This window comes from Chanodichthys erythropterus, chromosome 22 (assembly GCF_024489055.1).
Source record: "Chanodichthys erythropterus isolate Z2021 chromosome 22, ASM2448905v1, whole genome shotgun sequence".
Taxonomy (NCBI): domain Eukaryota; kingdom Metazoa; phylum Chordata; class Actinopteri; order Cypriniformes; family Xenocyprididae; genus Chanodichthys; species Chanodichthys erythropterus.
Genome location: NC_090242.1, coordinates 11,071,027 through 11,095,312, shown reverse-complemented (window position 1 = coordinate 11,095,312; position 24,286 = coordinate 11,071,027). Strand labels below are relative to the sequence as shown.

The 24,286-nt window shown below is 37.4% G+C and overlaps 3 protein-coding genes across 5 annotated transcripts in view; 2 read left to right on the top strand and 1 right to left on the bottom strand.

Annotated features, from left to right (window-relative positions):
• Nucleotides 1-9,530, top strand: part of taf1c (TATA-box binding protein associated factor, RNA polymerase I subunit C) — a 33,984-nt gene extending 24,454 nt beyond the window's left edge. Inside the window, exons 13-16 of one of the 2 annotated variants that reach the window (XM_067376009.1) lie at nt 624-761; nt 2,327-3,612; nt 4,120-4,465; nt 9,393-9,530. In XM_067376009.1, the coding sequence (XP_067232110.1) occupies nt 624-761; nt 2,327-3,612; nt 4,120-4,434 (1,739 nt within the window). In that variant the 3' untranslated portion in view covers nt 4,435-4,465; nt 9,393-9,530. Of the gene's footprint in view, nt 1-623; nt 762-2,326; nt 3,613-4,119; nt 4,466-9,389 lie in introns of both variants that reach the window. The other variant, XM_067376010.1, reaches the window with a different exon arrangement.
• Nucleotides 5,513-13,534, bottom strand: ccng2 (cyclin G2). Its single transcript, XM_067376014.1, has 8 exons — nt 13,093-13,534; nt 12,178-12,318; nt 10,824-10,961; nt 10,479-10,729; nt 10,109-10,187; nt 9,922-10,020; nt 9,406-9,608; nt 5,513-7,415 (listed from the first exon to the last, which is right to left on the bottom strand). Exons 2-8 carry the CDS (start codon nt 12,280-12,282, stop codon nt 7,298-7,300), a joined length of 993 nt encoding a protein of 330 aa, XP_067232115.1. The 5' UTR covers nt 12,283-12,318; nt 13,093-13,534; the 3' UTR covers nt 5,513-7,297.
• A 99-nt stretch (nt 13,535-13,633) lies between these two features.
• ccni (cyclin I) lies at nt 13,634-22,442 on the top strand. Of its 2 annotated transcripts, XM_067376011.1 has the most exons (7): nt 13,634-14,380; nt 15,142-15,298; nt 16,719-16,853; nt 17,874-17,948; nt 18,538-18,678; nt 19,317-19,550; nt 21,434-22,442. In XM_067376011.1, the coding sequence occupies exons 2-7, from the start codon at nt 15,185-15,187 to the stop codon at nt 21,830-21,832; spliced, it is 1,098 nt and encodes a 365-aa protein (XP_067232112.1). In that variant the 5' UTR covers nt 13,634-14,380; nt 15,142-15,184; the 3' UTR covers nt 21,833-22,442. The 2 variants fall into 2 exon arrangements, with proteins under 2 accessions (XP_067232112.1, XP_067232114.1); XM_067376013.1 differs by lacking the exons at nt 13,634-14,380; nt 15,142-15,298; nt 16,719-16,853 and adding an exon at nt 17,604-17,756.
• The last annotated feature ends 1,844 nt before the right edge of the window (nt 22,443-24,286 follow it).

Sequence of the window (24,286 nt, the reverse complement as noted above, 5' to 3'; positions counted from 1 at the left end):
TAAAATTTGCAAATAAAGCAGTGTTTCCATCTCATGTATCCAAGAGAACAAAATTGTAAAATTGACACAAAATATCTGTAATAAAAATGGAAGTTGCTGCAATCAGTGAAGCCACTGTGGCTTTTTTTGTCTTTCATCATAAATGACTTGCATCTCAGAGCGTGTCAATGAAACGCAATAAACGCGGTCATGTTGTCTTGCGTTTGGAGGAGCATGCCTGGTGTTTGAGGACGCAATTGTGTGAGGTCATTATACCCAACCATTTTAATGACAGACTTTGGCCCAGGCATTTCAGAATGACCATTTGAGATGCTGTGCATTAAAATTGTTCAGCTGGTTAGTACAGTTATCTAATTATATTGTGGCAAAGCCAAATGTTTTTTGTTGCAGAAGGGATTTATTCACTAAATGTGTAGCCATTCTTATTAATTTATCTGCTTCAATTGAGCTCAAGTTTTGCACAATGCACATTTTTAGAATTTATGCACATCTTTGCATTTCCATCAGGTTTTTTTTTTTTTTTTTTTTTTTTTTTTTTTTAACTATATTCCACAATGAATAAAAGCACTTTTGTACTAAACAACTGAATAAATTACTGCATCTTTTTATCTTTTGTCACTCAGGTGGGAGGGAGCAAGCCTGTCAGACTCAGGGACCCATTCAGAGGCTTTTTAGTCCCAAAGAGAGTCTGAGGCACCTAGACCTTCAGCTACCCCACAAGAAACGCCTCGCTGAGGAGAGACTAAGCGTAGCTATTACAGGTCAGGATACTTTAATACAATAGGATACAATTAAAACCAGTTGGGGAGTGTTAGATATTTGACTAGCATGAAGTATGTACTATATTAAACGATTGCATTAGTCAACGGTGGGGGTGGAGAACGAAAGAAAACAGCTGTTGCAATGGATTTCAAGTGCGTGAATAACGCTTGGAGCTCTGCCTTTTAATGAAGTGGCACCGAATGGCAATTCCACTAAATCATCCTTTCTCAGTCCGTTGACTTCACACCGTCTGAGCAAGCCCAACATAGAAGTTCCTCACTATAGAAAAGCCCCTCTTCTGCAGATGGAATCACAAGCTGATATTGTAAACCCACCGCTCTGTTGCCATGTTCTGGCTAAAAGACCTAGGCTACAAGAAGCTGAGCTCCTGAGGTGCTGTCAAAGTTTGAGAGACACTAGGGTAAATAATGATACACCAAATTGGACATTAGGTTTAGTGGGATAGCTAAGCTTTCTTGCTCCATCTCGAGCATGTCTGTGTTAATTACCTAATTCTAGTTGTGTTGTCATGTGATAGTCTCTTTTAGGTTGGTCTGAAGTGGTGATGTGATAATCACAGTCAAAAGTACAAAAAGAACAGGATTTAATGCTCTGAGATACTAAAATCATCAAATCATAAGCTGCTTGTGTAAATTAACAGTGTTGCATGTATATTTATTTAATTAAATTACAGCTTTTGGGATTTAAAGGGTTAGTTTACCCAAAAATGAAATTTGTCACTAATTACTCACCCTCATTTCGTTCCACACCCGTAAGATTTTCATTCATCTTCAGAACACAAATTAAGATATAATTGTTTTTATCCTCCATTGAAAGCAATGTTTACGGTCATTCAAGGTCTAGATAAGTAGTAAAAATATTGTTAAAATAGTCATGTGACTGCAGTAGTTTAAACTAAATATTATGAAGTGACAAGAATACTTTTTGTGCGCAAAAACAAAACAAAAATAAGGGCTTGATTAAATAAAATTAGTCATTTGTCACACCCCTGTCATTCATATACGCTATTTACGTTGCAGCGCTTTCAGGTTCTACGTCCGAATGCTGACTCATTATTGGTTGGCTCCTGTGTCAGCATCACACGTCATGCTGCTCACGTGACCAGAGCCCTGCAATGTAAATAGCGTATGAGAATGACATGGGAGAGATGAATTTGTTGACTAAATTAGTTATTTTTATTTATTTATTTTTTTTGCACACAAAAAGTATTCTCGTCGCTTCATAACATCAAGGTTTAACCACTGCAGTCACATGACTATTTTAGCAGTGTCTTTACTACTTTTCTGGACCTTAAATGACAGTGATTTCTTTGCTTTAAAAAAAAAAAAAAAAAACCTCAGATTTCATCAAAATATCTTAATTTGTGTTCCGAAGATGAACAAAGGTCTTATGGGTTTGGAACGACATGAGGGTGTGTAGTTAATGACTAATCCGTATTGCAATTTCTGCTTTATCTCTGTTAATTGTGCAGCCCTACTCTATTATTTGGTTCAATGATTATCAGACTACAGTATTCATGTGGTGCTTTCATGTTATTCTTCAGGTTTTACTGCTATACAGAAAAGGGACTACTTGTCCGTTTTCCAGCTCACAGATACTGGAGACGTCTTTTTCCAAACGTTGAAACTGCACAAAGATCAGACCACGACCAACAAGGACATCCCAGAACAAGCTGTCAGTGTGGAATGTACTGGGAAGAGCGAGAACTTCCAGTCCCGTGCCAACAGTGACAGCCAATCTTCTCCGAGCGACTCAGAGATTGAGGGATGCCAGCGTGCAGAAACTAGAGTAGGCTTTTTTCAAACATCAAATCTGCTCCCAAATCAGACCCAGACCAACAAGGATGTCCCAAAACAAGCTGTCAGTGTGGAACGTACTGTAGAAAATGGAGAGAGCCTTAACTTCCAGTCCCATGCCAACAGTGGCGGCCAATCTTCTCAGAGCGACTCTGAGACCCCTCGGCAAACATCGCTTGGTAATTTAATAATAAATGACAATGTTAAGGATCACTTGAATGCTTTGGATACCAGGAAAGACCCATTAAGCAGTTCTGTTAGGAATATCCCAACTTGCTCTACCAGACCAAGCACCCCAAAGAAGGATCCTGATCTCCAGGTTGCATGGAACAAATGGTTTGCACCCATTTTTAAAAAGGCTTCAGAAAAAAAACGCTCTTATTTTCGACAGATAATAACCGATGATTTAAAGGGCTTAAAAGGCAAAATGCAGTATAACCTCATTGAAGATCGCTCGGCAAGACTGAGGAGAGACCTTCAAGAGGTCATGAGGAAGAAAGAGTTACTCTCGCATGGGGTTACGTACCTGCCTCACCTGGACGTGATGTCAGTTCCCGATCCTGTTGACACCAACAATTGGGGCGATGATCTCAGCCAGCGCTTGGCTGCGGCGTGGGAGGGTGATTGGAATCAATGGTGGGAGGAGAAGCTGGGATTAAACCGGGAAAAGAAAATTGCGGCTCTCCGTAGAAAGCGTCAGAGAGCGAAGATGGCCCGAGCTCGGCGTCGCATGTCGCTTTCTGGAAGCTTCAACACGACTATAAGTTACCAAGAAAGTGTTTTGGGTTGGTCATCGGCGGCGAGCCAGTTTCAGAGTTCTGATGATGAGACTTTGCAAAAATCTCAAGACATGGACATGGAGGAATGGAGGTCCAGACCTGAGATACAAAAAAAGAGCCCGGTCATACTGAGACGGTTTTTAAATGATCAGTTTACTGTGAAACAACCTATCAGATCTCCTCCACAATCTCCCCAGAGAAGGTGTGATGAAGACCTTTTGACATCTTTGTCAAAATCTCCGTCTTCCTTTCAGGTAAGGATTCACTGATAAGGAATTTCAAAGCAGATAACCAATAAATTTGCACTTGAGGCCAATACTGATAATTTTATGTTTTTTTTGCTTTTAACTGAGTAAAATAGACCCGCTGTCTCATAAATTGAGAGCTACAGACTAGATCTAGGGTGACTATCACTACTTTTTGTCATCAAGTATTTGTTGCTATGAGAATTATTTCAAACTCTGTAGACCATGTTTCATTGTGTTTGGGCTTGTTTAATCTGGATCATTTGTTGTGCTGTTTTCATGAATAAGTGAAAATGAGACCATAGAGGGACACATTCGGCATATGTATACTTTTATGATCGTGAATTAAACAAGCTCAATAACAAATTAACAAGGTGCGAAGATGAAGTAATCCTCACTTGTGACATGATAGATTGGCTAACCTCAAATTATTGGTCAAACTAATTCTATTATAACAGTAATAATCATAACCAATAATGCATCAGCCCTCAATATAACATGCATCTCTACTTTCAGGTTGAACAACAAGTCTCTGGCACCTCTAGTGTTGCAGAAGGGATGGATTCAGGGCCTCGTTCAGCATCACCCACCTCGACTCGGACGCCAATTAGCCAATTGAAACGGCGCAAGGAGTCTTTCCTTAATTCTATTCCCACTTCCCAGACATTTACTCAGAACTCCGCACCGGATGATGGATTTTCTTTGTCTCAAGTTCACCTTTCTACACCAACTCCATCGTGCAGGATCTCCTTGTCTTCCCAGAGACTTTCCCAATTCAAAAGCTCCTCACAGGCCTCCAAGACAAAAAAGAAGTCTAGAATGGGCTTCTAAAAATCTGGTTTCGATCAAGGAATGCTGCAAGGCAAGTGACCTACTTTTTGTGTGGTGTCAAATGTTTGAGTACTGTACGCTTGCAGGATGTGTTTGAATGAGGAACTTGAGCCAATGTTTCTATAGTGAGTGTGTTTCTGTGCACTGCACAGGAATTTCACAAATGTTTGAGTGTATTAGTAATGAATAGCAAATGTTTGAACCAATTGGAGCATACTAGTGGTCTATAGCTTAGTTGCTTGTCCACTTGCTTTTGTGTGACACTCCGTGTACAAGTTTACATAACTTGCATAATGGCTATAGAGGAAAACCGAGGTGTTGTCATTATAATTACATTAAAGGTTCAGTGTGTAAATTTATCGGAATTTAGTGGTAAGGTTGCAAATTGCAACCAGTCCACCGCTCACCCCTCCCTTTCAAATTATATAGAGAAGCTACAGTGGCTGACACAGGAGAAAGATGTCATTGCCTGAGATGGAAGAGAGTAGACAGTCAAGCAATGAGCAGTTTGTCCATTTAGGGCTACTGTAGAAACATGGCGGCGCAAAATGGCAACTTCCATGTAAGGGTACCCGCGGCGTATGTAGATAGAAATGGCTCATTCTAAGGTATTAAAAACATAACGGTTCATCAATATGTAAGGTCTTTATACACCACTGAAAACATAGTTATGTATATTATATTGCATTTCTGTCAATAGATCCTCTTAAATATTACACACTAGACCTTTAAAGGATTAGTTCACTTTCAAATAAAATTTTCCTGATAATTTACTCACCCCCGTCATCCTAGATGTTAATTTCGTTTCGACTAAACAAAGAAAGACATTAAGGTTTTTGATGAAAACATTCCAGGATTATTTTCCTTATACTGGACTTCAATGGCCTTCAAATGGTTGAAAGTCAAAATTACAGTTTCAGGGCAGCTTCAGAGGGCTTTAAACAATACCAAACCAGGAATAAGGGTCTTATCTCGAGAAATATCCGTCATTTAAAAAAAAAAAATACAACTACTTTTTTTTTCAAAAATGACCAAAGTAAATGCATATGCTTTATAAACACAAAAGATCGTCTTGCACGTGCTTCCGCCAAAACCGCACTTTCGGTTGGCGGAAGCGTGTGCATGCAATCATTTGTGTATATAAAGCATATGCATTTACTTTGGTCATTTTTGAAAAAAAAAAAAAAAAAAAAAACTTTGAAGCTGCACTGAAACTGAAAATTTTGACCTTCAACCGTTTGGAGGCCATTGAAGTCCACTATAATCCTGGAATGTTTTAATCAAAAACCGTAATTTCTTTTCGACTGAAGAAAGAAAGACATGAACATCTTGGATCACATGGGTGTAAATTATCAGGAAAAAATTTTGAAAGTGAACTAATCCTTTGTTTATTACTTGACTTTCAAACCATATTCAAAAAAATCTTAATATGCTTGCTATGTGGTATTTTCTAGTGTTTGTTCTCATTCAAAATTTCATCACAGTATGTAGTGCAATGTGTTTTGAAATGGATCCTGTGGTCTTTTTTTGGCATGTTGCCCACCTGTTCCTCTGCGGGAACAAAGATTTCCAGCCAGTGAAAACTGACTTGACACTGTTTCTTTATTGTACACTGGTTGTTGGTTTCTCATAAGAATGACTTCCTCTTTTGTGATAATCGTGTCACACCAGGCAGAATTGCATCATGCGCTTGTCGTATGTAGTTTGTTTAAATCAGCTGATAACATCATGACGTTGTGGTTGACGAAGGCTCTCCGCATGATGAAGCCACTGTATTGTCTTGTTGTTGTGTAAAATCCAGTGGCAGTGAGGTGATTTACAGCATCTGCTGGCTGTTTGCTTTTTTCTCTGTGTATGGGATAGTTGAGGCTCTTGGGAACAGAGAACCAATTAGAGGTCAAGTTGATATTCATGATAACCCAACTAAGCAAAACAGAAGACACAGAGTGAATTTCAAAATAGCTTTTTTAATTGTGAATGTTTTTTTTTATATTACCATGACAAAAATAACAATAAATAAGTTAATATCTACAAGAAGCTATACAGAACGTATATGCATTTTTTTTACATTATACAAATTTACATTTTTTATATTGCATTTTTATGCTTTTTTTTGTTGCACATTTTCAACATACAGTATTTGTCTTCATACATCGACTAAATTGAAACTTGTACTAAATTAATTGGCAAGTAGGTTAACAACATCACACTCAAACATACACACAAAAAATAAACAGTCTGCTCTTTATCCCCCTCCCTGTGAATGCCATGCACACCACAGTAAATCTCTGACTCTATGACCTCAGAGAGGCAGCAGTTCTGCAGGCAAGCAGCTCTCCAGCTGTCACACGCTTACAATCATATTACAAAACTGTGCAAAGCACCAAAGTACAAGTCCTAAGTTGTTCTATAACAGTCTAGTGTACCTTGGATATGTCATATTAAGCCGCCTGGAATGTTGACAAATCCGAACATGCACCAACTACTATAAACGCTATGGCTACATTTTTTTTTTGTTTGTTTTTTTTTTCTCAACTTTTTAGCTGCCAGTGTTGTGCAGTGCTGAATTATTTCACTTTAGCTTAACACATGTAATCAAGAGAGAAGTTTACAGTATGTGGACTGGCTTTTTGTAAAGCCGTAAAAGAAGAGTTTTAAAATACAATTCTGATATTTTGGACTTATTGGTTTCATTGAACCCAGGCACAATGGCACCTCGCTGTACAACATTAGTTTTCCAGCCAGGAGAGGTCTGACATCATCATGAAGGACGAACAAGGAAGCCATTCAGATCATTATTTGGCGGTGTGGCGGACACATCTCCATTGGTGGTTGTGCTCCTTGGCAAGTGGTTTAGAGTGTACTACTGTCTGCAGGCACGGGACCGGAAGTTCGAGGGGAAGTAGGGTCCTTCGGCATCACTGCCCAGCGAACTGCTCAGACTCTCTTCCCCAGAGCTCAGGTCTTCGCTTGAATCCTCACTGTTGTAAGAGAAATGAACACTGTCAGATGCAATCAAAAAGATACCTCTGAAACCATTAGTCATTTATTTTGGGAATGTCCTAAGGTGTAATTTCTTTTTGAGAGGGAAATTAAATGGTTTTTTTTTTTGTTTTGTTTTTTTTTCTTACAAAAGGAAGCTAACTAATGTTGTTAATTTTGTGAAAGCTTAAGTTGTTTCTCATTGGATGGTGTTTAAAATATTTCTGATTTAATTATTATATTTAGTTATATTCATTAAGTCAAATGTTTTAAAACAAATGCGTATACTTGAATAATTTAAAACATTAAAATGTATTTGGAAATAGTATCTAAAAGTAAAATCTTGAAAACTAGGGTTGTAAAATGTGACGATACCAGCATTTTTAATGGTTGTTGAGTGGATTCTTAAACACCCCTGATTGGCCATTGTGTTCACATGCTCAACAGATATGTCTGTGATTGGCTACAATGATCAACACTTCAAAAACATGTTGTAAATGGACATCTTTGACGCTCTTCACTGAGTGCTTATACTGATACAAAGGGGAGAGTTTAAAAGCAGGCATCTGTAAGTGGATTCCTAATATATCTGCTGATAGACACCTGCTTTCTAACGTCAAATGTCTATTTATAACATTTTTGAATCGTTGATCATATCTGTTGAGCGTGTGAACACAATGGTCAATCAGAGGTGTTTAAGAATCTGCTCAAAATGCTTGGTATTGTCACATTTTTAAAAGTCTGTTCTTTTGACAACCCTAGTACAAACTATGTACTTCAAGTTAATTGCAAAGGCAACATTTTTACTTTTCATACAATTTTTTTTTTTTTTTTTTTTAATCTATAATAATTTATGCATGGCTTCAATCAAGCCTAACCCAGAACATTCCATTCCTTTCTTCTTCTAATCTATTGTTTTTCTTTTTTCTTTATACCCTTGACTTGTTGGGTTATATTTACTCTTGATAGTACAATATAATTGGTTCTCAAAGGAGAATTATTTTTACCGTCTAACTGGCCACACCTCGCACACCCTTCTCTTACTCACCGGTGATGCTACACAACCTGTGACCTGTTTGTAAACAGACATTATTCTCTACCCACATTCCATTGCTACACCTAGCTTGACGTATACATATCTAACCCATTAGCCATCTCAAAGCAGTGCGTCCTGTCTGGATTTTCAGCCTGTAATCAGCTGTGTTGCTGAGCTTCAGGAATGACTTATTGCTCTTGGAAAATAAACATGCTCAGATTGGTTTCTGGGCTGTGACTAACCATTCTTAGTTATCAAGTAACACGGTTTGGACACCTGATAGTAAGATGCTGGGTGGGGCATACAGAAAGAACTTCAGCCTGTGCTGACGAGGTTGTGACGTAAGTGGTATGTGTCAGTAAATCACCAAGGTTAAGTAATGTCATGTCATGAGGAAAAACTATGATAGAACTGAAACCAGAAGTTGTGATGGAAAATTGCACACATAGGCGTGTTTTAGACTTAAGTTGTAATCTGTAGAATATGAAAATATGTGGGATATAATGTGATCAACTGATTGAATATTCCAGCCTTTTATTTTTGGTTTTCATTTTAGTTGAAGTTTTAGTAATTTTATGTGCTTTTGTCATTTTTATTTTTATTTCATCAGTCACTTTAGTTCTTAAACTTGTTGCAGAGGCAACATTTTTAATTTCCATATCTAATATTTAACTTTTATTTTATTCAAATTACTGAAGCCTATTTTGTTCAGTTTTGGCACACCACTGTCAGGTTCTGATGCCACAGAAGACCATTTTGATTTGTGCATTTTGATCTTTTTTTTTTTTGTCAGTTTTTTTTAACTAAATTGTTTTCTGTGGTAATCAAAACTTGACTGAAACCATCTGTATGTGGTTAAACCAGAATATTCCTATTAGTTTCCTCTTCTAATAACTGCTCAGTTTGAGTGTGACATACTAATGCCTGTGTCTTTCAGCAGGTGATCTGTTTACCTCTCGCTCTCATCCCACGCGCCCTCTGGAATAGTGGGTAGCTCTGGGATGCTGCGGTAGCTGCTGTGCAAGTTCTGTGCCGTCCTCCGCGACACAATCCACACCAGTTTCTTGTGGTCGGGTTTGGCACATTCTGGAGAGGAGTACTCCCTCATACACTGGTCTACGAGGCCACGCCAGCGCGCCAGGTCAGCCTTCGAGATCTGAGTAGGGCAACAGACACTGCTGCATTAGACACCAACTTACATAAGGACAGGGCACTGAGCCAGCGCAATTTCAGATGGGACTGACGTGTAAACCGATAGTCTGCTGGCTACCAGGACACTTTAAGTGCTTTGGATTTTTCCTACACCAATGGATGTTTAAGTACTGTTGAAACTAAACGGATATTTATAATAAAGTGTTTGATTAAACTAGTTTTACTTTACCAGTCTGTGACATTAACTTTTTATTTCTTCACTTTTTGAAAGGTTTTATTGGGCATTTAAAATGTCTGTCCTACTTCTGAGTATTTACCTTCAAGTGTGTCTGTATGCGGTGGGCGATCTCGAACAGATCTGCAGACTGTAAGGCCTCGATCTCAAGCATCAAGAGCGACAAGGCGAGCACCGAAGGCTAAAAAAGAGAGAGAGAGAAAATTCATCAGAATTCAAACTTCCATGCAAATCACTTCTGTGTCTATTTGTTTTGAAGTAGTTCTCACTTTTGCTTTGGAGAAAACAATTCTGCATAGGCAGGCTTTCAGCTGGGCTTCCAGTTTGTCAAGATTCAGGATGTCTTTTCTGGAAAAAGTAAAATAGTTAATGGCCAAAGTGCATTTAATTTGAGCTTGCATTTAGCTGATGTTAGCTGAGCTGTTTGTCATTTAACAAGCTGTTGCAGTCTAGTCAGAAGATTATCCTAGTTTCTGACGGCTGACTGCGTTCCCTGTGACCCATATACAGCCAAATGCTCAAAGTGCACTCTTGTTTATCAGCCTTCACGAGTCAAAGCTTCCTTTGTCAGTCCTGAACATTTAAAAAGTTTATCTGGCTTTGAGTTTGAAGTTCGATAATGCCACCACCTGTTCTTACCTGTTGGACATGTGCGAAAGTGCAATGGCGTGGTACAAATGCAGAAAGGTTAAGGCTGTGACGGCTTTGAACTGGAAGTTGAGTTTCTCTGAAATTATCTTCTCCATTCGGCTGAGGTCTGAGACGGTGAACTTGCACTGGCTGATGCGAATGAGCTCGTGGCTGGATGAAACATTGCACTCCTCTTCGGTCGCTCGGGCGGCGATGTGGAGGCAGCCGATGCTGATGCAGGCCAAATACTTGGATTGAACCTTTAAGCGAAACACAAAACCGATCAGTTATACCAGCGAAGATGTCATGTAATACATGTTAATCAGTTGAAATGATTTACAATTGATTGGTTACCTTCATCATTGCAAGAAACCTGTCCAGCAGGTTAACGGCTAGTACAAAGGTCTGAGTGCTGTAACCGAAGAAACTGGTCAAGCTCCAGAGATCTTCTACTCGAGCATCTCGACATTTGGCTGAAACTACATTACCGTTCTGTGTGGATGAGGGGAAATAATTGACGTTTAAAGTTAAAACTGATTTTTTTTCTATTACATATTGTTAAAGGGTTAATTCACCCAAAAATGAAAATGTCATTTGTTACTCACGGGTGTGGAACGACACGAGGGTAAGACCTTCGTTCATCTTCAGAACACAAATTAAGATATTTTATTTGAAATCCAATGGCTCATCGAGGCCTGCATAGCCAGCAATGACATTTCCTCTCTCAAGATCCATTAATGTACTAAAAACATATTTAAATCAGTTCATGTGAGTACAGTGGTTCAATATTAATATTATAAAGCAATGAGAATATTTTTGGTGCGCCAAAAAAACAAAATAACGACTTCTCAACAATATCTATAGGGGCCAATTTCAAAACACTGCTTCGGAGCGTAATGAATCTTTTGTGTCGACTCAGCAGTTAGGAGCGCCAACGCCACATGATTTCAGCAGTTTCACGCGATCCGAATCATGATTCGACACAAAAGATTCATAACGCTCCGAAACTTAATGAAGCAGTGTTTTGAAATCGGCCATCACTATATAAGTTGTCTTTTTTTTGCCGCACTAAAAATACTCTCTTCGCTTTATAATATAAATATTGAACCACTGTACTCACATGAACTTGAGAGAGGAAATGTCATTGCTGGTTATGCAGGCCTCACTGAGCCATCGGATTTCAACAAAAATATCTTAATTTGTTTTCCGAAGATGAACAAAGGTCTAACAGGTGTAGAACAACATGAGGGTGAGTAATTAATGACAGAATTTTCATTTTTGGGTAAACTAACCCTTTAATTGGACCATTAAAGGGATAGGTCACCCCAAAAAAAATGACAATTTTAGAATTTGTTAAAGTTGTTCCAAACCTGTATGGATTTCTTTCTTCTGCTGAACACAAAAGCAGATATTTTAAAAAATACGGGTAACCAATGGTTACTGACATTCTTAAAAACATCTTCTCTTGTGTTCAGCAGAAGAAAGAAATCCATACAGGTTTGGAACAACTTGAGGATGAATAAATTATGACAATTTATTTTTGGATGAACTATCCCTTTTAAGAGTTGAGTTTTGATTCTTTTTTTTTTTTAAAGTCTTAATTTTATAGTTTACTAATACAGTGTACAGAAATAGTATAAATTGAAATAACAGTTTTCAAATAAAGAGTTTATATGTACTTTCACAGGAGTTAGTAAAACTAGTTAACCTCCTGGGTGGATTCAATCAAGCTGAGACCAGTTTCCTTCGGCAGATAATGAACCTCCAGCTCCAAGTTGCTCTTCAGCTCCTTCATCAGTTTGAAGGCCTCCATATTTTACTTTATCTGGGTTTCAAGTCTCCAAAGCACCTTGAAAAGGGGATAAAAAAAAACAAAATGGGTAAATTCCGTTCACCCAGGGCGGTGGGTCAAGGTTTTGCCCAGCCCCCTCCGCTCAGCTGAGCCTCGGTGTCGGGTTTCGCTGGTTAACGCCTTCTTACAGGAGATCCAAACAAATAATCCGACGTCTGAGATGTGAAATAAATGTGGAAACGTCCTTTTTAAAGCGCTTTGACTTGAATAATAAGGATCGAAAGTGAATGTTATCCAGTAAAGCCCAGTTGATCCTTCAGCTGGAAAATACCTCGACCAGAGGGGGAGGGGTTTAAATCTTTACACTGATGTACAGTGTATGTTTTTAACCTTAAATTATATACGGTTTATCCGTGTATTACAATAAAATAAACCGTGCCATGTAGCATTTTACGGATCAGTCTACTCGACACAAAATTATACAGAAATCGACTTCAAACTATGCACTAGCTTGCAAAGTAAACATCAAAGACGATCAAAAAAACAAACAAACAAGGGATTCGGTCATTAACGTAACAGTAAAATAAAAATACAATTTTCATTACTGACATACACAAATGCTCGATAAAATACCATACAAATCAAGAAATACAGCGTTTCAAATGTCGAAATCTAACGTTAACGTTACCCATAAATACCAAAGATCAAACCCATTTTCAAAATAATAAAACACTAACTAGAAAATTTAAACAGTTGACAGTTCATGTAGACCAACATTTAAAAAGAAAACGAACATTTTAACAAGAATGATTGAAGATAAAGGTGAATTACCAGAGATGTTAAAAGGACATTTTGTGTATCCGAGTCTTTCGTCTGTTTTCTCTGCTTCTCTTTCCTTTTGTTGATGTTGAATGAAGCTCCGCCCCTCTGGGGCTGTCACGTAGGAAACGTAAGTCTCTCTGTTTAGATACATTTAACGGATGCTTTTATTCCTTTATTTAATAAAGTGTATTTGATGTTATATTATCTTTATCGGTTTTAAATATTTCGTGTCGTAAAACATACAAGCGGATTTTTAAAGCTTTCTCTGTCTTAGAAACTGACAGTCTAACCGACCAATAGAATCGCATGAAGATGCAGCGTTCAAATAGTCCGCCCAAAATTCTCGACGCTCATTGGCTGCTGGGTTCCATTTAGACACCGATAGTTGGTTAAACTCTTGCGCTGTTAATGGCTGTTGCTGGGTTTGTTTTGACAGGGTTGCCGGGGGGTAGAAAATGAGGTACAAATACATTCCTCTTTCAAATGTTCATTTTGTGATGATGTGTTTGTGTTTTCCAATTAAAATTTTATTTTTCACTTCAATATTTATTAAACGAAAACATTTTGGCTCAGTGTAATGAATTCGGATTAAGATGTTATATTAAAAGTTGAGAATATACCTTTAGGTCAGAGATATGACTGTTTCCGGCACATCGAATTTAATCAATATCTAAATGAGCGGAAAAAATCGGAATTTGTGTTTAAACTTCCCCCCTAAAGCGTAATATATGTGATGTAAAAGGAAACAGATGTTAAATATATTAGAATTTATTTATTCTGACATTTTTATCCCTTTTAATATCTCATTTGTGCGTTGTTTTACATATTTCTGTTATTAGTCCCTACAGTAACTTACGTCTCAAATCTATTCGCAAGAGAAAGTAGTCCTTTCATGACATAGTTACCGAATTCACAATAATTTCCGTTAATAAGCATCTGACATATCTACATGTAATTGTGCTTTCTATTATTTTTAACTGTTTATAATTTTTCTTTTTTACTTTGTTTATAAGAAAGTGTTTTCGGTGGCGGTTCTGAGGAGGTAGGCGGAAGGTTTTCCTTCCCTTCTCAGTCTCCTCCTCGGAAGTAGACGTTCGTGTCTATATTCCGTTCATTTTATTTTTAATATCAGTTTAGAAAGATCCCTTTTTGATTTTTAAAACCCCCACCAAATTTCACAGCAAGCATGGAGGCGAAGCTGGACGCTTAAAAAGATGATGGATTCCGATTTGCTCCTTTATTTTACCTCAGTTTAATGGACCGGATGATCTGCGTTTCCCACAGCCTTGCAGGGGAGGTAAAAATAAAACCATTTCTAATGGCTTTTATAACCGGATATCATCATTTTGCTTGATTAAACCAGCGTTAATATATATAAATATACCCATAATCGCTAAATTTATATTTTTGGTGAAGCTAGGTGTGTGGGTTTGCATGTATACAGGTCTATTACGGTGTAGCTAGTCAGCTAACACCCATCTAATGTACACTGCGTCAACACTAGTAACATTTCATACTGAGCTGGTGATTTTGTGTTTAAAGTAATTGTTTACGCGGAATAGTATGGGTGTTGTACTGTTATACACCAGTATTGCATCTGTAATATAGGATGTTGAATCAATCATTAGTTGTCCTTAATTTAAATAGCAGGTAAACCAACTATCATAATCAATTCAGGGCTGATTCATCATCATAAATGCTTTTTTTTTTTTCGTTTTAACGTAAATATTTCTTGATTTTGTGTTCATTGTTGAATAAATATTACGTTAAAATGCTTACATTTTAATCATAACAATATGTAACTAACAATAGGAATAACAATGATAGCAATAAGTATATGTATAATTATTTATGTATGATGAATGTTATTAAAATGTAATTAGAATTATAAGCAGGTTGGATAAAATACCAATAATAAACATTTATGTATCCTAGACTGTCTTTTTAAATGTGGTGAAAAATAGACTTAATAATAAAATGATTCCCAAGACAAGCCCAGACATTCCTTGTAATGTCTGATCGATTATATTTTTAATGTTTTATGTGTTCTGCGCTCAGGTAGCTGTATCCAGTGGGGAGGTAGGCTTTTCCAGGGTGTGTGATGAAGTTCACCCAGCCCTTGGAAAGCCGGAAGCTGTCATCTCTTCTAGAGAAGGCAGTTTCTAGGGAAGCCAAACTATGGAAGGTTTACGTGCCAAAGAAACCTACCAACCTGGTGAGTCTGTCAGCTGATATATCTGGTTTAGATATGACAAAACATTGTTATAGTGGGAGGCAGATATAGTTATGCAGATAATTTAAGGAAGTTTCAATGTAAATAGTTATGTTGCAATGTACCATCATCATTATCATGTATTGTAATTTGGAAGCCTGAATTCCAGAAGATCCATTAAAGGATTAGTTCACTTAAGAATTAAAATTTCCTAATAATTTAGTCACCCCCATGTTTGTTTCTTTCTTCAGTCGAAAAGAAATTAAGGTTTTTGAGGAAAACATTCCAGGATTTTTCTCCATATAGTGGACTTCAACAGCTACCAATGGGTTGAAGGTCCAAACTGCAGTTTCAAAGGGCTTTACAAAAAACTTTCTAAAAAACATTTTAAAATTATATACTTTTTAACCACAAATGCTAGTCTTGCACTGCTCTGCAGTGCTCCACGCATTACGTAATCATGTTGGAAAGCTCACGTGTAATGTAGGTGGAAGTACTGTGGCGAAAAATAAAATCTTATTTTCTCCTCCAGCTTCAAAATCAGCAGACATTGTTGTTTTACCCTTTTTTGGTAAAGGCCGTTTAACTTGCATGTTTGCTTTGTAAACACTTGCTTGGTACTTCCGTCTATGTCATGCATGCCCTTTCCAACGTGATTACGTAATGTGTAGCACATCGCAGAGCTGGTGCAAGACGAGCATTTGTGGTTAAAAACTATATAAATATAAAATGTGTGTATATATATATATATATATATATATATATATATATATATATATATATATATATATATAATAATATAATATAATTTCAAGAAAATGACTGATCGTTTTGCTAGATAATACCCTTATTCCTCGTCTGGGATCGTGTAGAGCTCTTTGAAGCTGCAATGAAACTGACATTTGGACCTTCAACCCAGTGAAGTCCACTATATGGAGAAAAATCCTGGAATGTTTTCCTCAAAAACCTTAATTTCTTTTTGACTGAAGAAAGACATAAACATTTTGAATGACATGAGGGTGAGTAAATTATCAGGAAATTTTAATTCTAAATTGAAATAATCCTTTAAGATGCTGCAGTATGTATTTATGATTTGCTTTATGTATCCAGAATTTTGTAGACACTCAGACATTGGGATGCAGTTTTATGAGGCTGTTATCTCCAGAGACTGATGTCTGGTGTTACTATATATGGTGTGTTTGTGTCTGTTACGTGCATATGTGACTCTGTGTCAAAGGTAAGTTACCAAAACTGATCCTGATGGGAACTGTGGCAGTTTTATTGCGCATGCATTCAGATTTTCATTTAGTTTGAGGTAGTAATTAATGATAAATATCTGTGAGTCTACTCGGTTAGACTATAAAACAGGTTTGATTTGGATTTGACAGTATGGGTTGTTTTGTGTATGCTTTTCATTCTTTAGGATACAGATATTTCCCCTGAAAAGCGTGATGAGGCCGTCCGGTGGTTGAGGGATGTGCATTCCCAGCTGAAGCTCTATCCAGAGACCCTCTGCCTGGCCATCGGCATCTTGGATCGCTTCCTCTCTGCCATTAAGGTAATGTTTAAAAACGTCTGACTGGTCAAGGTCTCCTGTCCCAGTCAATGATTGCGGTTTTATGGCATTTTCCATTATACAGCTGTCCATAACAGGTTTTAGCTGCGTGTTGGCTGGTGTAATTGCAGCCCATAAGAGATACTTCACATAATAACACCTATTTTTAAAGCCAATTATAATTAATGTTCTCGATTTCTCTTCTATATTTCACCAGTTTTAAAGCTTGTGTACTAATTTAGCTAATTCGTAGCATTGTGTGCAGCAAATATTGTGGCTCTTATGATAAATTTCACATGATATTCCATGTTTGTAAGGTGTTTAGAATAAAAACGTCTGCTAAATGCAGAAATTTGTCAGGTGCATTTAAATATATGCATGTATACATTTTATGTATTGTATTTTATGCATGTATTAAATTTATGCAGGGTAATTTATATATTTAAATCTGTGCATGTATGCATTTTATGCATTATAATGTATGCATTTAAATTTGTCCATTATATGCATTTTAACTTATGCATTTAAAGTTATCATTTTGATATGATTAGCATAATTGCCTTTAAGATCATGTTACTTTGTGTTCAGTGAACATTATTTCACTCTATTATAGAACTTTTTCTGTTATGTAATAGTAATCTTTACAGATAAAAGTTGGGTAACTATTTAGCTAAAGTGATTTTTATTATATAACACTGAATATATTTTTGCTCTTTGTGCCATTTTCTTTTAGAACATCAGAAAACATTCCTGAACATTCAAGGGCTGCAGAGACATTTTTTTTTTTGTGTAGAGATAGTGAAACTGCTTTAAATGCATCTACTTGGCAGTTACTGCAGATCTGATTAGTTTTTGAGCTTTGGCATTCAACTGGACAGGAAATAAACACAGGAAGTTCATATGTGTGTGAGAAATATTTGCCCTTACCTTTTGTGACCAACTCTGCTTACACAATAAGCTGTGTCCGGGATGCATTATTGCAGCATCGTCACTGATCAATCTCTCTCTTTTTCTCTTTTTCAGGCCCGTCCTAAGTACCTGCGCTGTATCGCCATCTCTTGTTTCTTCCTGGCTGTTAAGACCAGTGAGGAAGATGAGGTGAATACAATATTAATAGGATATGTCTCTTATTCTGTGAGGCAACAGAGCTGATGTGTGGTCAACATCGGTCATCATGACTCTGTGGCTTTATCTATTTGTGTAGCATAAGTTAAATTCTGCTGTGGGAAACAGTGATCCTGGATGGAACATCTCAGATGTCAGAAGGGAGGCAGATAAATCCCTTTCAAGTCTAAAATCAGTCCCAGTTTGATGACCTTTTAGTAAAAACTGTTCTTTACCGAGGCTGAAAGATGAAAACATTGCCTTCAGCTGCTTGTTGAAAGTACAGTCAGTGAGACATTATCTGTAGGAACAGAACTGAGATTTTTGTGCTTGTTTCTACTTAAAATGCTAAAGATGGACTAATATTTAATCTGATTATTTCTGGCAGCCCTTTCTGGCAGTCATTTCTGGCTAGAACTGACCATGTGATGTGGCTTAAACTTAGTGAAGCAATTACTATAATTTAGTTTTATTACATTTCAAGCATTTTTTTTTTTTTCAGCGTATGTTTGTTTTTATAATAATTCTGTGTGTGTCAGTGGATGTCTCTGTGTGCGTAACCTTTTAATTTGTGTTTTTGCAGCGGATCCCGTCTCTGAGAGAGCTGGCATCCAGCAGCAAATGTGGCTGTTCTCCGTCGGAGATCTTGCGGATGGAGAGGATTGTTCTGGATAAGCTGAACTGGGACCTGCACTTCACCACCGCACTGGACTTCCTTTACATCGTGAGTACACTTCCACACACGCACACACACACACAAGATGCCATCAAATTTTGCAGCTTTATGTACAAATGCCAAACTCTGCTTCATAAATATTCTGGGCTCTCTGACAGGTTCTGAAATTGTATGAAAGTGTGGCTAAGTTCCTCCCCAGATAGCACACGTACGTCTCTAAGATGTGTTATGTAGTGCTCAAAATATCTGCTTAAAAAAAAGTTTGGCATGCATTCAAAATCATAAATATTTTAAGGACATTTTCTATATGTCTATTTAACATTCAACAGAAACTTTTATAGTTTACACAAGAGACGTTAACGGTCTTGTTTTCAAAACTTGCACTTTGTGTCGTGTTGTGTTGGCCCCTAAATCAGCCAACCAGAAATGTTAAACAACTTTAAAGCTCTTTGGCTGTGAAAATTAGATAGATGTTGCTGCTAGTAGTGAGAGAAACCAATTTAAATGGCCTAAATTTACTTCCTCATGTGGGTGTTGAGGAAGGATCCTCTTTGTTGGCATATTGAGGCTGCTGTTAATAGCCAGCTCTTCATGTAGGTGCTGAAAGACTGCCAATTAATTTGAAGTGCTGAGTTAAAAAAATATTGATTCATAATCATTTTTATCTACCCTTTCTCTCTCTGTAGTTCCATGCGATGGTTCTGAGCTGCAAGTCCGGGCGGCTGAACGTGGCATTGTCGGGTCTGAACCCGTCACAGCATGTGGCTCTGCTCACCCAGCAGCTCTTCCACTGTCTGACCCACAATGCATTGCTTCAAGTGCGCAGCTCATTGCTGTCCCTCGGCCTCATCACGCTTGAGCTGGAGAAACTCTGTCCAGATTGGCTCGCTCTCACTGTCGACCTGCTGAACAAATTGCAGGTAAGAACTGATGAAGTTCAGTGGCTCCAGATTGTGTTTGATTAAATTATAAAGTGTGAATCATTTAAACTAAACTAAACTCTTCCATGATGTCAAATGTTAGTGAAACTTGTCCAAAGGGTCCAACTAGTCCCGACATGTTTTCTTGTGCATCTGGGAAATACTTAGAGAGTCCTTTTTTTAAACCTGACATATGACGACATAGTCAGAAATTTTGAATGTTTTGGAATGAAGAAGTTTGATCCTTTAGGCAACATCTAAAAAACAACATCATCATGTATATATGTTTTTTGTAGAGTGTAATTTTTGATACCAGGCTTTTATGGCTCATATAGTATGATATAGGAGAAAATAGAGCTCATAATCAAGGATGAAAAAACACTAGAGGATGAAAAACACTTATGCAGTTTGGTGCAGATGTTATTTATATGGCCAAAACATAAGATGAATTGGTTAGCTTGTAACATAATTCAATGAGATTTTTATACCAGTATAGCAGACTACTTGCATAAAATGCATATAAATATCAGTTGTCACTCTATATCTCCCAATAATGTCTTAAGATGGCATTTAAATGCTTAGTTTTATTAGCAAAGCTCTGTAGTTTTTATTGCAAGGGATATAAAATGTATAATGTAATGCAATGCAATACAATGATGGTTGAGAGGTGAACAAATAAACCTTCCTCAAAAGCCATCATCAAATGGATCATATTTGATGCATTTTAACATTATTTTTTCTAAAAAATTATGCATGGATATCAATCTAGTAAACCCAAGTTGCTTCAGTCAAGTAAATGTTCATCTTGAAATATTAATAATAACAATATAAAAGTTGTTTACTTTATAAAACTCAAAGATTTCACTGCAAAAAGACAACCTGAAGGGGGATGTTTTTACAGTTATACTAGAAGGCCTTTTTCTTGCTGAAAAAGTTTAAACTGTCAATCATATGAAAGAGGACAGGTAGCAGATTTGATCATGTTGATCATTTAGTGACCTTGCTTATTTGATACAGTGGGTTTTTAGGGTATTAGGCATTGTTTGTAAAATGAAAAGAGTGGATTATAAGATTTTTGAAGGTGAAAATCAGGAGACAAGATCCAAACATTTCCATTAAATAAATACATGAAGTGGTCAGATTGATCTGTGGTGACCTAAACAACTAAATCAAGTTTAGTGTCAGTCACGTTTTGCAACGACCCAATTATCTCATTATTCCTCACTTACAGGGGCTCTTTTCATCCATGATGTCAGGATGAATTCATCTAGACCGTCTATACATTAGAGCCGCACTAGCGTGTATAATCCGTCTCACATGCTTGGGTTCTGTAGGCTCTTAAACCTTTATCACAACTCAGAAGAGGCCCGGTCATTCACTTCTCCAAAGCAAACTCCGTTATCTATGCCAGCAGCGACCTCAAATCGAAACAAAAAATAAAGACCTTTAAAAGTCCCTTGCATTACTGTAATAACTGTCATACATTTACAGACGCATGAAGAAATTCCCAAAGTTCAAGGTGACCGTTTCATGCAGCTTTTATTGTGAAATATTATTTGTTTAAAGCTGAATTTTCAGCATCATTACTCCAGTCTTCAGTGTCACATGATCCTTCAGAAATCATTCTAATATGCTGATTTGCTACTCAAGAAACATTTCTGATTATTATAAATGTTTAAAAACAGCATTTTATTGGAAATAGAAATCTTTTGTAACCCTATAAATCTTTACTCTAACTTTTGATCAATTTAATTTTTCCTTGTTGAATAAAAGATTTACTAACCCCAAACTTCTGAACAATAGTGTACGTGATATTGTATGTGCAAGCACACTTTCACTTGTTGTAGATCTAATACCTTATATTTTTTCGCTTCCTCTTTCAGATCGACAGTTCTCAGCTGATTGGCTGTCGAGAGCTGGTTGCACGTTGCCTGTCCACACACATGGCTTCCCTGCCTCCTAACACTGTGTACATCTGCCATCCCCTGCTGAACACCTCGGAGCCTTGGGACAGGGGAGTCCTGCCCGCCTGGCAAGTCTCCCCTGCTCCGACAGTACCCTCTGACCCCAACACCACCCACAACCGCTCGAGCAAGTCCTCGGCCAAGCGGAAGGTAGAGCACATGGAGGTGGACGAGTATTTCGACGGGATCAAGCGCCTGTACAACGAGGAGAGTCCCCAGGAGGGGGCGCTCGCGTGCACGGGCGAAACAGTGGGAGGAGGGCAGCAGAATGCTGGCTCCTCCCCCTGCCCGCCTCTCCAACCGGTCAGAGAAACCTAGAGGAAGAAAACGCCTAAACAATCACACAACCACAGCAACCGTGTCCATCAGTTCACCTCAGAGCAAAAGAGAGGCCAAAAATACTAACAAAAAAACATTCTGTGCATGATGCCATTTCATAACCGTTCACTGAGCGTAAACATAAAAAGGCTTTGAAAAAGCAGAAAAAAAAATCTATATATAAAGGAAAAACGTTTGCAAAAAAAGTAGGAATGTTCTTCCCTCAATCTGTGGAAACTGGTATTGTTCCTGTTTGTCTATTTTTATATGTATTTTCTGTATTTCATCTATAACTTTCACTGTTCTTTTCTGCCTTTTTATTTGTCAAACACAGCCCTCAACATTTCTGAGTGCTCTTAAGTGTGTGTGTGTGTGTGTATATATATATATATATATATATCTGAAGGCTGAAAGAGTGGCATTTCTGAAGATGTATATTAGTTTTGTACAAATGTACACTCTCATTCACTGCTGGGTCTAGTTCCTCGTTGTGATATATATGTGTGTGTGTGTGTGTGTGTGTGTGTGTGTGTGTGTGTGTGTGTGTGTGTGTGTGTGTGATCATAGATTGTGTGTGTGAGATTTGAAGGGTGATAATGTCCCTATCACTTCCTTAAACTGAGCATTAACGATGAACTGGTGTTAACCGTGGCATTAGATCACACATGGCGTGATTTGGTTAGTTGAACTGTTTGTCGCTTGTTCTGAACCTAGTAATGTAACTGTTATATTGAGTAGAATAAAATGCTTAAGATTCTGAACTAACTTACAAAGCTTTAGACCTTCACCATTCCTTTGCTGATCATCATAACCTTCATGCGCTGTTCCTGCCGAAAGCTTTCTCTCCTGCTCTGAGGTGCTGATGACGGTCCGGGCCGCTGCTGAGAAACCTCCCAACGCTCAAATAAAGTAAAATGTACTGAACTGCTGATGTCTCTGATGTTTTTTTTTTTTTTCTGAGTTTGTGTGTGTGTTTGGAGTAATTCTGTACTTTTAACAATGAAAAATGATATTTTTACTGTCAAGCTCATTGTACTCACTAACAGAGAACTTGAAAGGTCATGACTGATACACGGGTCATGATTTTTACATAATCTATTGTGTTCTGTATGTGATTTGTAACCTTGGACCACCGTCATAAGGGCAGGGTTCCTACGCGGTATGGAAAAGTATGGAATTTGATTTGAGTAATTTCCAGGTCTGGAAAAGTATGGAAAAATATTTGTGTTTCCAGACTATTGGCTCTATTCAGTTTTCTAATTTATCATACCTGCAAACTAGTCACTTTTTGGCAAAATTAGCCATTTTGAATCAAAATACGTAATTTATGTGAATCGTTTAGATCCAAAGAGTTTTTTTCGGGGCGAGTGTGTGCTTGTCACAGGATTCTCACAAGAATTGAAAATGGGCTACTTTCCCATAATCTGGAGTGAGTCGCAATCTTTCTTGGTGCTCTCTGTTCTGTGGCGTGATAGATCGCTGTAGCACTCTTGAACCAACCATCTCATCCGCTTTACTAGTTACAACACAAAATAAACATAAATTAACTTCCAATGTTGAAATATGCAGTACAACTTACCAAAATCTGTATCATGTCACATGCAATTGATCAATCAGTGTTTCAAATAAAATAGCTTGTAAAAATGTCACATTTAGCCTACCTCAGAAAAGCCATTAAATGTCCAAAAACTCGTTATTTAACTATAAAAATTAACTTTGAGAGGAGCATTTTGCTAAAAATATGCACTATGTATTGCATATTCATTGTATTTGTACTTAACATGTGCTTCAATATTGAATGTATAAATCCATTTTATGACAGCCACCATTTAAATGTTTAGCCTACATAAAAAAAAAGAGTAGAAAAATAATTGACATTAAAGATTTATTAAAAAATTATTATAAAAACTTCCTTATGTGTAATTTAGCCTATATGTAAGTAGCTTACAAATCCATTTTAACCTATTATTATAATGATGTACCAGCTGTGGTTCCCTGTACAGTTTACAACATTGGTTTTTTTCTGAGGAAATTTGCCATGTACTGTACCTGATAGGCCCCAAATTAACAAATACTGAATCAAATCAAAATCAAATCGCAAGCTTCTGAATCAAAATCGCATTGAGTTGTTAAATTTGTCAATGCACAGCCCTAGTGCCAATTTATTTTTATTTATTTATTTAATTTTACTTGAAATGTTTTTTCCATTTATTTTCTTGTCAGAGTGCACCAGAATGCTAGCCTGGTAATACCAGACTCTGCTACTTCACTTTGCTTCGTAGACAGAGTCTGGAATGGCATAATAGAGAAGTGTTTTCTCTCTCGCCAGGGGGCGCTTGTCTGAAGTTTAAAATCATTGGTTACCCGTAAGCCAATCAGATACGTTTAGTTATGAGGTATGTTATGTGCCTGTACAGCCGCATCGAAGCACAGACATCATGCATCGAACTCAAA